General features: G+C 36.1%; 1 protein-coding gene across 3 annotated transcripts in view; it reads right to left on the reverse strand.

Annotated features, from left to right (window-relative positions):
• Positions 1-15,094, reverse strand: part of PSME2 (proteasome activator subunit 2) — a 49,315-nt gene that overhangs the window by 25,608 nt on the left and 8,613 nt on the right. For 2 of the 3 annotated variants that reach the window (XM_053702359.1, XM_053702358.1), the window contains exons 2-3: positions 10,457-10,611; positions 9,575-9,607 (exon numbers count right to left, since the gene is read on the reverse strand). In XM_053702359.1, coding sequence (XP_053558334.1) covers positions 9,575-9,607; positions 10,457-10,504 — 81 coding nt within the window. In that variant the 5' untranslated portion in view covers positions 10,505-10,611. The remainder of the gene's footprint in view (positions 1-9,574; positions 9,608-10,456; positions 10,612-15,094) is intronic. The other variant, XM_053702360.1, reaches the window with a different exon arrangement.

Below are 15,094 nucleotides of genomic sequence, written 5' to 3' on the forward strand. Positions count from 1 at the left end.
AATTATGATGTTTATAAGTATGTATGAAATATAATCTTATGTATTAGGAATACATTTTGCATTGGCCGAAATTAATTTTGTGCGCATAGGCTTGAAGAATATGTGGTTGGAAACCACTGCATAACTTCAATTCTACCTTCCTCAGTCCTTCAAACAAGAATCACTTTGACCAACATCACTACTTCCATTAGCCTGAACAATACCAGAAAGATTACAACAACCTAAAACATTCTATGTTCTCCAATTCTTTTGGAGGGCTTTTTGTAATCTATCCCTGGAACACTCCACTTAATCCCTGGAACACTCCAATTAAACAAAATTCACCATGGTCACTAATAACCTACAAACATCGAAAACTAAAAGCCATCTCACTCATCCAGTAAATACTCAACTGACTTGACATTGTGGCACTGCTTTATCTTGCCTCAAGTTATGCTGTTGAACACCTCAGACCTAAGCCCTCTGCTGTTCTGCACTTACACCTCATCTCTTAATATGTCAGTCATCTTCCTTGATTTACAATAACATTTCTACACCTATATTTATATCACATTCTTTCTTATTCAGTGCTAATAAATGACAACCCAAATCTCCTGCTGGTGATTTCTATCACTAAAAGATAACATTTTAAAAGACAAAGAGTTATCATGGGTCTCCCATTCCAGGACAATTCCTCACTCCCCAAAAAATCTTCCATACCAGTGAAGCCTCAAAACTCTCAGATACCAGATAACACTAAGACCTTAAAGGGCCACTAAACCCAAAATCTTTCTTTCATGATTCAGATAGAACATACAAATTTAAAACAACATTACAATTTACTTCTATTATTTATTTTGCTTCATTTTTTAGATATCCTTATTTGAAGAAAAAGCAATGCACATGAGTGAGCCAATCACATGAAGCTTCTATGTGCAGCAACCAATCAGCAGCTACTGAGGCATATCTAGATATGCTTTTCAGCAAAGAATATCAAGAGAATAAAACAAATTAGATAATAGAAGTAAATTAGAAAGATGTTTAAAAATGCATTATCTTTCTAAATCATGAAAGAAAAAATGTGGGTATCATGGCCCTTTAATTCACTCTTTTATCATCTTCTACTTGGACTACAGCAAACAATTCTACCAACTGGGCTTGCACTTTTTCTTCCAATAAATAATGAATATGCTCCTGCCATTTCTTAATATTGTGCATTGTTCTTATAATGCCTACTATGCTAGTCCATGCACTAGCTTCCCATATCAAGCAAAATACAATTTAAAAATGTAACTCTGACCTGCCAAACAGGAACCATTTCTGTCCATGAATATCTAATATTCTCTACAGTTATGTAGTCTCGGAAAATGAAACCCATTAAAAAGAAAATAGCATAATGATGATATGAATGATGGCATTAGCCGCAGGAAATAACCAGAACCACAAAAGTCCATTCCAAGTATTTTGCTAAAGATATTGACAATATTGATGTTTTCCAATGGTTGAAGGAAAAAAACCTATTAGTAGCAGTGGTGTATTAAGTATTTGTTCTGCCATACACACTTGGAAATCTTCCATCCATTCTCATATGTGTCCCTTATATTTATCACATTCATAAGCTAGAGAAACATAGAGGAGTCATGCACCCCTACAAGACAACCATGGATTATTGATCTGTAAATTCAATTAATAGAACAATAAGCATTATACATCAATTAAAAGCTTATAACTGGATTTTTAAAAATGTATTTATTTTTTAAAAAGTCTAAAATTGTATTTTCAATTTAAAAGCACAAAGCCCAAATTATCACTTCATCAGACATGTAATTAATAATTTTTTGTATGCAATATATATATTATTATTTTTTATATTTACAATGGAGTGCACTCTCAACTTTCCATGATACAACTGCCAGGGTGTGAGCAAAATGTTACATACAATATAAGAAACTACTGGCACTCACTAGTCTTGTGAATTTCCTTTTTTGCACTGCAAACATGTGACGTTTCAGGGATCCCACCCCTTCATCAGATGAAAGGGTGAGATTCCCAAAACGTCAAATGTATCCAGTGCAATAAAAGCACATTCACAAGACCAGTGAGTGCCAGCGGTTTCTTCTACATATATATAGCAGCCAATTGTTTTTCAATTTTTAAAAAATTGAAAAACATGTCACTCTAATTTGGTCTGAGGAATGGGTTTAGGCATCAAATCCTGACTTTGTTTTGCAAATAAATCTACAAGTTTTACTCAACTTGACAGCAGCTTTAATATCACATTGACAATCTACATGTGATAAATCAGACACTATAACTGTGTTATATACACTGCCTAAGATACATAAAAACGTGTTAAAATTCACCTGGCAGACCTATCATGTTTGCTAGAGGAATATTACTTCAACCTCTGGTAATTTATGAGGACCATTTTTTGCAACCTTTAGTTACAAATATAAGTTCATACACTAAAATGAAACACATAAATTCATACATTAAAGTGAACGTATATACAAACACATGTACAATATCATAAAATAAAGTATTTCAATCATATTAATAAATATTTAAAGTAAAAAAAAAAATATAAAGATAATTATTTTTTTTTGCATAAATTTTATTGATCTGCACAAGACGACCATCATTTCTTAAACAAAGAGCTGCAAAACATTCCAACAATATTTGTACAAAAACAAAGATGAAAATTCATGTATCCTCCTCACCTCTCCCCCCCCATACCGGACTATGTCCACATGCCCTCCCATACCATCAGGTGAGTTATGGTCCTGCACTTAGCCACGTGGCGGGAAATTTATCCAGTAGTACTAATTCTGCAAAACTAATGGACGAACGGACCAGGAAAAGGATCTGTCTTTGTACTGGGAAAGAATAAGACTTAATAATTGGCAGCCATCCTAAAAGAAAATCTTCGACTCTCTTCTCGGAGACGTCCTGTAAATGATATGATTCAAAGATAACTTGTTCTTGTATTTCTTTTAGAACCAACGAAAACCTTGGCACTCTGTTCGCCTTCCAATTCTTGAGAATAATCGTGTTCAAGATACGAGTCGGTCGGGAATATCTACTGTCAAGTGAAATGAAAAATAAAACCACATCATTTAGTGTGAGGGAAACATTTAAATCATAAAGAACATTAAACCAAAAGCTAATTTTGAGCCATAGTTCAACAATTGTTTTACTAAAAATAAACCTTTAGTTGCCCAGGATTTAAATACCTTTTGGTAAATACCCGGTATGAATTGAGGGTTATCTTGAATGGGGAGAAAATCTGAAAAAGAAGGATCTATTCCTAACCAGCCGCAAAACTTATGCCATGCTATAACAATATTTTTGAATGATATCATTCTGCAGATATTAGAAGGGAGCTGTCTGGGATTACAATGCAGAAATGCTTTCAATGAAAAAGGACGTATGTAAAATGCCTCTACTTGGCTAACAGCTATTAAATTGGTTTCAGCAACCCAATCTAGGGCAAATTTTACCATAGCCGCTATGTTGTACAGCTTGACATCAGGCAAAGCCAAACCCCCGGAATTCCCCTTTTGCATAAGCCTGGCCAAGGCTATTCTGGGTTTTTTGTCCTTCCAGATAAATTTAGCAAAATAGCCGTATAGCTTTTTTATATCTGAATTAAATATAAAAATTGGTAAATTCTGTAGAGCATAAAGAAGACGGGGAAAAATAATCGTTTTTATTAAATTTACCTTCGCAGAAATCGAGAGGGGATAGCACGCCCAAAGCTGGAGATCCCATTTGATTTTTACAAATAAAGGGGAATAATTTGCCACATACCACAAGTTTGGATTTCTATTTATCTCTAATCCCAGGTATTTAATTGTATTCACTACTTTAAATGGAATATTCCCCGCATAAGGAAAACTTTTACCCACATACATAAGTTCGCTTTTCTCTAAGTTGACCAGATAGCCAGAAAACGAGCTAAACTTTGCAAGAAGTTGTAAGATTACTGGAATGGATTGATGAATGTTTTCTGCAAATAACAGAATATCATCTGCGTATAGCAGGGTCTTTAAACGATATGAACCAAATGAAATACCGGTTAAAACATCTCAAAATCTAACTGCTAATGGTTCTAATGCTACATTGAATAGGAGAGGGGATAACGGGCAACCTTGCCTAGTGCCACGTTGTAAAATTATCTCTGGTGACCGAATACCATTTACCAGCAAGTATGATATGGGCTTGGAGTAGATTTTATGAATATATTGAAAAAAATTGCCTACAAATCCAAAATTTTCCAGAGATCGAAACAGATGTTCCCAAACGATGGAGTCAAAAGCCTTGACTGCGTCTAGAGTCAAGACAGCTGAATCAAATATTACCGGACTATTTGACTCCTGATCTAAACGCCACGCGTAGTCCAAAAATGCAGTAACCTTGCAAATATTCTTAGTCGAGTTTCTTGATGACATAAACCCTGTCTGATTCGGGTGGATCAGCTTCTGTAAACAGCAATTAAACCTAGCTGAAATGATACAAGCCATTATTTTATAATCTGTATTGAGCACTAATATTGGCTTATAAGAAGCCGGATCTTCTGGGTTTTTGCCTTTTTTAAGTATAAGTGAGATGTTTGCAGCAGCAAAACAACCCGAAATAACATTATCAGATAAATAATAATTATTGTATAAATCCTCCAATAATGGAAACAATTCATCCTTTAAGGATTTATAAAATTCGTCAGGGAGCCCATCTGGGCCAGCTGCTTTGTTCAATTTAAGTTTGTCGATTGTATTACTAATCTCTTCTTTAGTTATCGGATGATTTAGCATTACCAGCTCATCCACATGGATCTTAGGATTACTGATCTTAGACCAAAAAACATTTTGATTATGCTGATTAATACCAATCGCGGTATACAATTGTTGATAATAGCTATGAAATACTTGGCTAATTTCTGCCGGTTTAAAAAACCAATCATCACCACTTTTAATAACTGCAATCAGATTATTTTTTTTTCTATTCTTAGTGAGACGTGCCAAATATTTTGCAGAACACCCATGAAAGCTCTTATACTTTAAGTTCAATCTTGCCTCTTCCTCTTGAGATTTTTGTTTTAGAAAAACATCTCTTTCCTTTCTACATTCCAGATATGCTGACCAATTCGTCAGAGAGGGATCAAGATGAACTCTCCTATAAGCCGTCTTGACACTGTTGGTGAATTGAATCCCCTGCTCCTTAATCTTTTTAGAACGTTTACTCATATAAGCGATAATTCCTCCACACACCACGGCTTTGGCTGCCTCCCAGTAAATCTCTACTTTGTGCCTATATTCAGAATTAAGTACCACGTAATCCTGCGAATTTTTTTTAATCCAGGATGTAAATCTGGCATTGGCATACAAAAATCGGGGAAAACAAAAGACAGATCCGGGTGACATAATCTCCTCCAAACTAATAAAGAACAAGGAGATGATCACATGATCAGATATCACAAACTCACCAATTCCAGCTTTAACTTGTCGTACTGCTAATGATTCTGAGATTAAAAAAAGATCAATCCTAGAAAAGGTCTTATGAGCTTTAGACTCACACGTGAAAGCTCGAACCTGTGGGTTCTGAATTCGCCAAATATCAATCAAGCCAAATTTATTACAAAATCTCTTAAAATACTTAGCATTTTTCTTATATTCTGCTGAGTTCTTTTTTGAGAAATGATCTAATCCTGGACATATAGTCATATTAAAATCTCCACATATGATTAAATTTTCCCTTTGATAAGGGAATATTTTGTTTTGGATCTGATCCCAAAATGTAATTGAAAATTTATTAGGGGCATAAATGTTGCAGATAAAATATATTTTACATCATTAACCATCACTTGTAGCATAATGTATCTGGCTGCAGGGTCTGTCTCTACATTAATAATTTTATAGTCCAGGTCCTTGTGAAATAACACTGCAACTCCTAATTTTTTTAAAAGGACTTGAGGAAGAAATTACTTTGCCAACCCAATTTATTTTAAGCTTGGCTGCTTCGACCGCGTCCAGATGAGTTTCCTGCATAAAGACTAGATCTGGCTTCTCTCTAGCCAGAGTCTTAATAATTAATTTGCGCTTACCCGGAGAGGAGATCCCTCCCACATTCCACGATAATATTTTAAACCCAACTTCCATTATCTAGTCTCGTACTAACGCGACGACCATACCGGAAATGGCCGCAGAAAAACAAACACCGGAAGAGGGAACACTGGAGGGGAGAGGAAGAGAGATGGAGAGAAAAAAGGAAATATAAAAAAAAAAAATACACTACACATCAGATAAATCGCTACTTGCAGTTGCTCTGCTCTAACGAGCACATTCAAAAACTCTTCGTAGATCACAAAACAATAAAACACAAAAACTAAACATAACTATGCATAAAAACAAATAAAAATACTTATCAGAGAAAAAACCAAACAAGCTGTAGCTATTTTACATAAAAGAACTAAATTCCAGGGCATTCTGCTGCCCACTATCCTACTCTTGTTTTTAACTTCCATTAAGATTCTAGGGTCTTCATGAACTCTTTAACCTCTACAGCTTCATTGAATGTAAATTTAGCCCCCTTATTTTCAACTATAATTCTAGCTGGATAAAATAAACTGGCTTTAATACCTCTACTAATCAGCTGTGAGCAATAAGGTTCCATTATTCTTCTCTGAGCGGATGTCTCCACAGAGAAGTCTTGAAACAGCAATATCTTGCTGTTCCCAAATACCAGAGTGTCAGCTTTCTTAGCCAGCTTCAATACCTCAAGCTTGTCCTGAAATTTCAGCAACTTAAAAATACACATTCTAGGTTTTCCTGGCCCAACCGCTGAATCTCTCCTGGGGCCGACTCTGTGTGCCCTTTCAATTGCTAGGGGGAGAGAGTGAGCTGCTATACCAATAACCTGAGGGAGGGTAATAGAAGTAAATTTAATAAAGGTCATCAAACTCCGGGGATTCCGGTAGGCCAATAATCCTGATATTATTACGCGATCCTCGAGATCCTCCAGGCGTAGCTGCATACTATTTAATTTGGCCTCTTGGGCTTGGATAATACCCTCTTGGGCTGTCACCCTATCTTCTACTAAGGAGATTCTGTTCTCCGCTTCCCCTATTCTGACAGAGAATTGCTTAACCTCGGCAGAAAGTGTAGAAGGAGGAGAAAAAAAAAAAACCCTATAGAAAAACTGTGATATCTACGTGATTCTAAGCTTTTTTTTTCCAGACCTAAGACAAAACCAAGAAATCCTCTTTATTCTTTTTTTTCCGCTTTTTTTTTTTTTTTTTTTTTTTAATCCCAACCGTGTCCTTTCTTCTTTTTCTGAATATGTGTATATCTATATATTACCTTAACTCTGACTATCCGTGTTATAGTATCGCTTACAATTTAGTGTGAAAATATAGTGCAGTGAATATAAAACTCTTTCAACGTGAAGTGCTTTGAGCCTAAGCCCTGGAGATATAACAGAAAAAAAAATAAGTTGGACTCTAAGCCTAGAACAGCCTATTATAGCACACAGAAAATGACGTCGCTACAGCCCAGGAGGTGTGTGAGGGGCTGACCAATTACAGTCCTCCAAAATCGGTCAATGTAGATACACTATTGGCGGGGTGCCAGCTTGAAAGGAAGTCGAGCAAACTTTGTAAAACATGAATCAGGAAGCAGCACTCCAAAATAGTAGGTTAAAATATCCAATCTTTATTTGAACATTTAAAAATGAAAAACATATCCAATGCGAGACAGCAGAGCACAGCACAAAAGCAAAAAATTCACAGGAGGGGGGAGTGGAATCCTAACATGTAACATGCTATTCAGCACTTAATCATAGGATAACTCACCACCTGTGTGAGGCACAATTTAAAGTGAATGTAAATTTTGATGCTAAAGTGCCCGGTTTTTAAAACTTTGATTAAAAACAGGGGCACTTTAATTCATAAAAATTTACATTTCACTCCTGTTGTGACAAAAAAAACTTACCTTTTAAACTTCACAGCAGCTCCAGCTTTCTCCGGTCTCACAAGCTATTTCTGATGTCAGAAATGATTGATAGGTCAGTCTCCAATCACAGCTTCCCCCCCGGGGGATTCAGTGTCTGATTCACTGCTGTGATTGGAGGAAGCCGATGCCTCATTTTAGACCCAGGAAGAGGCTTTGAAACAGGTGGAGGAAGCTGGAGCTGCTGTGAAGATTAAAAGGTAAGTTTTTTTTCACAACAGGAGTGAAATGAAAATTTTTATGAATTAAAGTGCCCCTGTTTTTAATCGAAGTTTTAAAAACCGGGCACTTTAGCATCAAAATTTACATTCACTTTAACTATCTCTTGGCCAATCAGAATTTTTAAAGCCAAGTCACACCTTCAAAATCAAATGCTCAAGTGTGTGTATAGTGCAACACAAACAGGGGTAGAAAGATGTAATAGTGTGCAATAACAAATAATAAAATAAATAATAAGACAATTGAATAAAAGCAACATGAAAAAGAATTTTGTGAAAGAATAAAAAAACATCATTGCAAATTCCCATTATTGAACTCATAATGTATACATGACAATGCTGTACAAACGTGCATATTCCGCGAAAGGATATTTTGCAAAAGCAATTATTACATTAGAATGTCAATATTTTATTATAAGTTGAAAGTAAAAGGTTTTCATACGTGCTCCAAACCTATATGCGCAGAAAGCTGAAGTCTGAATATCATGAGTACATTAACATATTCCTCCAAAGACTTCAACGGAGAGCGAAAAGTGTGTGTGTGTGGGGGGGGGACTAACCCTTACTCGCGCACAAACCCAATTGCATTTTCTCAAGTGTGTTAAACCGACATTACATTTTTCAAATTTCAATGTTCTTTACATAGCAGAATGTTATATTTATTCTTAAATGTGTATATATATATATATATATATATATATATATATATATATATATATCAAAATAACAAGAGTATTACATTGAGCAATGATACTTTTTTATTGGACTAACTATACATTTATAAGTTGACAAGCATTCGGAAGAGTTCCTTCCTTTATCAAGTCTGAAGCAATACTGACCAATTCAATGAAAGTTGCTTAAAATTGTATGCTATATCATGAAAGAAAAAAATTGGGTTTAGTATCCCTTTAATTTAACTTGAACAGTGTTAACGCTCAATAGTGCTAATATTTTTGTTTTCCACTTATAATCTAGGCATATATATGTTTTGTTTTATTGTGAAGTGTAGGCTCTGTTAATTCAATAGGCTGTTATCACACTGATATTCATTTGTGTTCTGTTAAGTGTCATCTAATGAATATATGTTTACACTGTGATTTGTTGATCTGGGTCACCACGGTAGCTGCACTATTTTGGCACTGGGGGGTGGGCTCTAATGGCTTTAAATATTTGCTATAATCTGGTTGGTCTGAGGAAGGGGAGTTTAGTCCCCAAAACTTTACTAAATACATTTTATAATCAAACCTTTATAAATCTAATAAATGCAGTATCTATTGTTGTATAACTTTGTCACTTGCACCCTGGTAGCTGTTACCATATAAGTGAGAGTGCAGTATCCCAGCATCAATACAAAAAACAAAGGTTAAAGATTACCTGATTGAAAAGAGCATCTCGGAAGCCATTCACCTAAAAAATACAAGTCAGGTTTAAAAAGCTAGGAACATGCTTAGGTCCGCACACACGACACACAAACTTGTGGTATATTTATTGTGTCCATTTTTATAAAAGTAGATGTTTTTCTAATGTCAAAAATCAACACTTCTCATCTTCACTGCTGCATAGAATGTTAATAAAGTATTAAATTAACTTCCTGTATGAGATATTCTTTGTTCATGTCAAAATATAATATATTTTATTGTCGGTTTAAAAACACCTTTTTTATTTTGAGCTTAAAAATACCTTTTTATTGGGGTGGGCAAGAGCAATATAAGTAATAGAAAGTCTGAGACTGGCCGAGGCTTAGCTAGAGGAAATAGAAGTGGCACAGGAAGGAAAGTATTTCTTGCAAAGTCATGGGCTGCCTACAGGGCCAGACCTCCATTATAGGTGCCAGGGAAGAAGCTACTCATGTAGATCTAAACTTTATTCCTTATTTGTGCCAAGTGACATATCTCAACTTATAAAATCTGTAATACCTTAACCACAGACTGAGATTACCTCTACTTTGCCCTCGGTGAGAAGGTGACTATATGCAACTGCCTACTATGCCTTACTACATATCTAGCCCTATATCTAGCCCTATTTGTATCATTAGTAACTGTTACAAATATTCTAACACTATTGCCAGTTTACTTACTTGTGAACACTTAATATCATTGAATACATATCATCTAACTTTGACAGTTCTTTACTGCATCTGTTAAAATTAATCTAAGCATAAATGTTGAAACAGATACATGCTGTGAAATATAGCAAACTTGCCCATGTACACACAAATACATAGGAGCTTCCTGCTGTGTACATGCACACATTTACCTTTTCCTTGTTGTCTCGGGTAATCTTCAGTGTAGTTACTTTAGACATAATTGCTTGTTAGAGAGGGGTCTTGCCTAGTTTACTTCAACTGCTTCTCTCACTGCCCGTCTCTCACCCTCTCTACCTTCCTTTCAGTTTCTCTTTCGCTTGCTGTGCTTTTAAGAGGGAGGAGGGGTGAGGGAGATTAATAAAAGGGAAATTCCAGCATTAAAGGAGACTATTATAAACATTCTATGTATACAGAAATTCACATAAGCACTTTATGTACAGGTTTACTCTCTAAATAATATACAGGTATACTTTGTAAGACACACAAACAATAATACAACTGAAGACTAACAAGTAAATTATTTAAAAAAACAGGTGTGTGTGTGTGTATATATATATATATATATATATATATATATATATATATATATATATATATACACATATATATACATATATACATACATACACACAATATATATTTATACACACATTACAGACAGGTGTAAACTGTGTTTGTCAAAACATACTCACTTTTTATACACAAACTTTAAAATATAGACAAATGCTTTTCTTATATTTCCATCTAGTACATATGTATTTACCAGAGGTTTCCAAGGTCTAAGACAGTGGGCCTCCTTCCCTTTTGACAAAACTTTCAAGATGAACCCTACTCATACACACCAATAGATGTTAATACATTATTAAAACAGTGTGCTTTGAAATGCTTGTAATGTATTTCTTAAAATTGCAGAAATACAGACACACACACAAAATCTCATACATACATACACAATCTCATATATATATATATATATATATATATATATATATATATATATATATATATATATATATATATATACACACACACACACACACACACACACATACAGATCCAAAAATTCGTAGAAGTAGTGCTTTCCTTGGGACATCACATAGCTTCTACGAATTTGGGACATTTGGTAAAGATGCCAATACGACATCAAAACGTCATGCCTTCCCCTTTTTTAACCCTTTGATCATTAAAAGTTCAGTTTTATTTTTGGGATCTGTGGATATTTTGCTGACATATGCACCTTGGCTGATGCAAAATAGATAACATGGAGTGCATTTTCTAGTGGGACTTTATATACACACACACACACACACACACACACTCCAGAACGGAGAAGATAGAGGGCGCCACATAGTGCAAATCAGACTATTCCACAAGAGGTGATAGTCTAAGGATTATATTGGAAGCTTTAGGAAATGATCATTCAGAAAACACAAAAATACAGCACGGTACAGCGTTGACTAATTTGAGATATTGCTATATATAAAAGGTATAGAACGGCGAAAAAGGAACTAAATACAGCAAGTAAAAACTATTTCAAAATTATTGCAAAATAAAATCTGTGTTATGGAGAGAAGGACAGAGCGATCAGGCGGGAATTCCTACGCGATAGACAACTTACTTTAGAACACCGGTGTTCTAAAATAAGTTGTCCCCTATTCTGCCTTAAACAGCTGTTTGTAGGAGGTTGGGCCTCTAGCGCATGAGCAGTGAGCGCCACAAACCTCCAGCAGCTGATTAAAGTCACTGGAAGTGACGCGGTAGTCACATTCCTATGCGGTAGACAACTTACTTTAGAACACCGGACTCAGCAATTATTCACATCACTATAAGCCACCACTGATTAAGCAGAACAGACCAATCATAGGCGGCTAGCTAACCACGTTTTCTTTGTTGACATATTGGTACAGTCACGCCCATTACCCACTTCTTTACTATGATTGGTTTTTGGCCAACTCCCCCTCTCATGAGGATGACGTAGTAGACAAGAGACTATGGTCAGCTTTGAATACACACTATATTTAATTGTTATCAACGTTTCCCTTTACTGACCACTTATACTAGTGTAGATTTAACCGGGCAGCATAGCGTCATCTGCCGCGCCCCTGTCCCTGTCATAAACCACGCCCCCGTCCCTGTCATTATGAAGTTCCTAATAAGAACTCGAGTAATATGAATTATTTAACTACGAGTCGTTTATGCAAATATATATCAGCATTTTGAACACGGACACTTCTTGGATTGCAGTAATACACATTTGATTCTGTCAGATAAATAGTGATCTTTTTAACCGGCTCAATCTCCCAGTTTGCCCTGACCTCATTGTTTGGGATGTACCATTTCAACATATTGTAGTGAATAGCCCATTTGAATTATTGATGTCTGCAAGTATAATGAGATTTTATATTTATTTTAACAATTATTAATTATATACTAATAGCATTTTAATTATTGGAGTACCATTCTGTTATCTTTGGAGAAATGAAAATTTATTTATTTCATTTTGGTTTTACATATTTTAATACCCATACGCCATTTGGTATCAACTGATGGGTGTGTATCTGACACCACTCCTGATTGGTTGTATTTAGATATAAATATAGCAGCTATGAGAGATTGTTTGTATAGCCTGATGAAACAGTGCTGTGACACTGAGAAACGCGTTGCTGTTGTTTTTAAACTTTTTTAATAAATTCCTTTATTAAGGAGTCTTACATCCAAACGTGTGTTGCAGCATAATTTTAGTATAAATATATACAAAAAATTCTATTAGCGAATAGGTATGGAAAGAAACTGCTGTCAGCACAAGAATCACAGTGTATATAAAATATAACTTATTTTATTACTGTTTAAAAGACAGCTTTATATACTCTGGAAAGATGCTGCCAAGAAGTACTTAAAAACACTTCTCTTAAAAACGAAGTTCACTTAAAAACGATGTAGACTTGACAACTGATAGCTGGCGAGACAATGGCCGCTACCCTCCTGACAAACTGCACTTCGCTGAATCAAACATATTGATCTGGTGTCCATATGTCCGAAACAAAGTAAAGCCTAGCACGGCCCGCTAACTACCTCTGAATGCCTATAACTACGTCATGCCTTACCTACACTCCACCCTGCCTACACCTACCTCAGAGCTAACTTACACTCCTACCGCCCAGCTAACTCTCCCTGACTGCCTACACCTAAGTCACGCCTAACCAAACACACCCCTGGAACGCCCATCTAAGTCCCTAATACCGCCTACACTTACGTATGTCTAAACTACACTTTACTGGAATGGCCTGGCTAACTTTCACATACTGCCTACTGTCATAATAATACCGGACTATAATAAACTATACTAAATAGTAAATCTAACCATTATAACTATGAAGCTATATCGCTAACCTCATAATCAATGTGTCACAGAGATGCGCTAAAATGCCGGTGGCCGACCGCCGGACGGCTGGCAAAACCTCCTGGAACTGAGCACCGGCATTGAGCTCTAGTTCGGCACATCTTAAAAGGGTTGCCAATTGAGCAGGATGCAGGGTATCAAGTCGCCGTTTTAGTATGTTGTTGGCAATTTGATGAGGCACCTAGGTATACCACTTGTTTGGGGATGCTACCTTCTGGGGAAAATGGAGGACACTTCAATTTTGGTTTTCCATTCCTACGGGGGCCATCTTCGAGGCAAAGTCTGTTTTGCGAAGATGGACCCCCCACGCCAGGATGAAAAGGGCCGACATGGAAGAGGCTGCCAAAGTCCACCTTCGCTGCGCAATTTTTTTCAACATCGGGGCCCTCTTCATACTGGCGCTGGGGGACCATCATTGTGGAGGCGGACTTTAGTGGACTCTTCAGCCGCCTCCGCTATGCATTTTATTTTCTTCGGCTCTCTACCATAAGCCAAAGGATAATAAGAATGGGTTGGTTTTTTTATTTTTAAGAATATGCTTTTTTATTTTAACTTTTATTTTTTAGGATAGTTTTTTTTAGGTAGATTTTGTTGTTTTGGGGATGGGGGTTACTTGTATTGTAGAGGGGGGGTGTAATTTATTTTATTTGTAAAAGAGATGAAATATCTTTAGGCAATGCCCTACAAAAGGCCCTTTTAAGGGCTATTGTAATTTATATCAGTGTTAGGGATTTTTTTTGTTTTGGGTGGGCTTTTTATTTTATGGGGCACGTAGATTAGTGTTAGTTATAATGGTGGGTTTTTGATTTTGGATACTGTATTTTATTTTTTGCAACTAAGATTTTTAAATTTTCTTGTAACTTAGATATTTTTTCCCCCTCTAACATAGGGGGTTTAGTTTAGAGGGGGAGTTAGGGTGTTAGGTAGAGTAAGGTTAGTTTGCATTGGGGTTGTGGCAGTTTAAGGTTAATAATGTAGGGTACTTGTGGTGAATATGTGGCAGTTTAGGGGTTAATAGAATAGTACTTGTGGTGCGTATGTGGCGGTATAGGGGTTAATAGAATAGTACTTGCGGTGCGTATGTGGCGGTATAGGGGTTAATAGAATAGTACTTGCGGTGGGTATGTGGCGGTATAGGGGTTAATAGAATAGTACTTACGTTGGATATGTGGCGGTATAGGGGTTAATAGAATAGTACTTGTGGTAGGTATGTGGTGGTATAGGGGTTAATAGAATAGTACTTGTGGTAGGTATGTGGTGGTATAGGGGTTAACAGAATAGTACTTGTGGTGGGTATGTGGTGGTTTGGGGGTTAATAGGATAGATATTTGCAGTGGTTATGTGGCGGTTTAGATATTTATTAGTGTAGTGTAAGTTTGCAATGGTAAGGTACTTTGGTTTAGGGGTA

This window comes from Bombina bombina, chromosome 2, assembly GCF_027579735.1.
Source record: "Bombina bombina isolate aBomBom1 chromosome 2, aBomBom1.pri, whole genome shotgun sequence".
Taxonomy (NCBI): domain Eukaryota; kingdom Metazoa; phylum Chordata; class Amphibia; order Anura; family Bombinatoridae; genus Bombina; species Bombina bombina.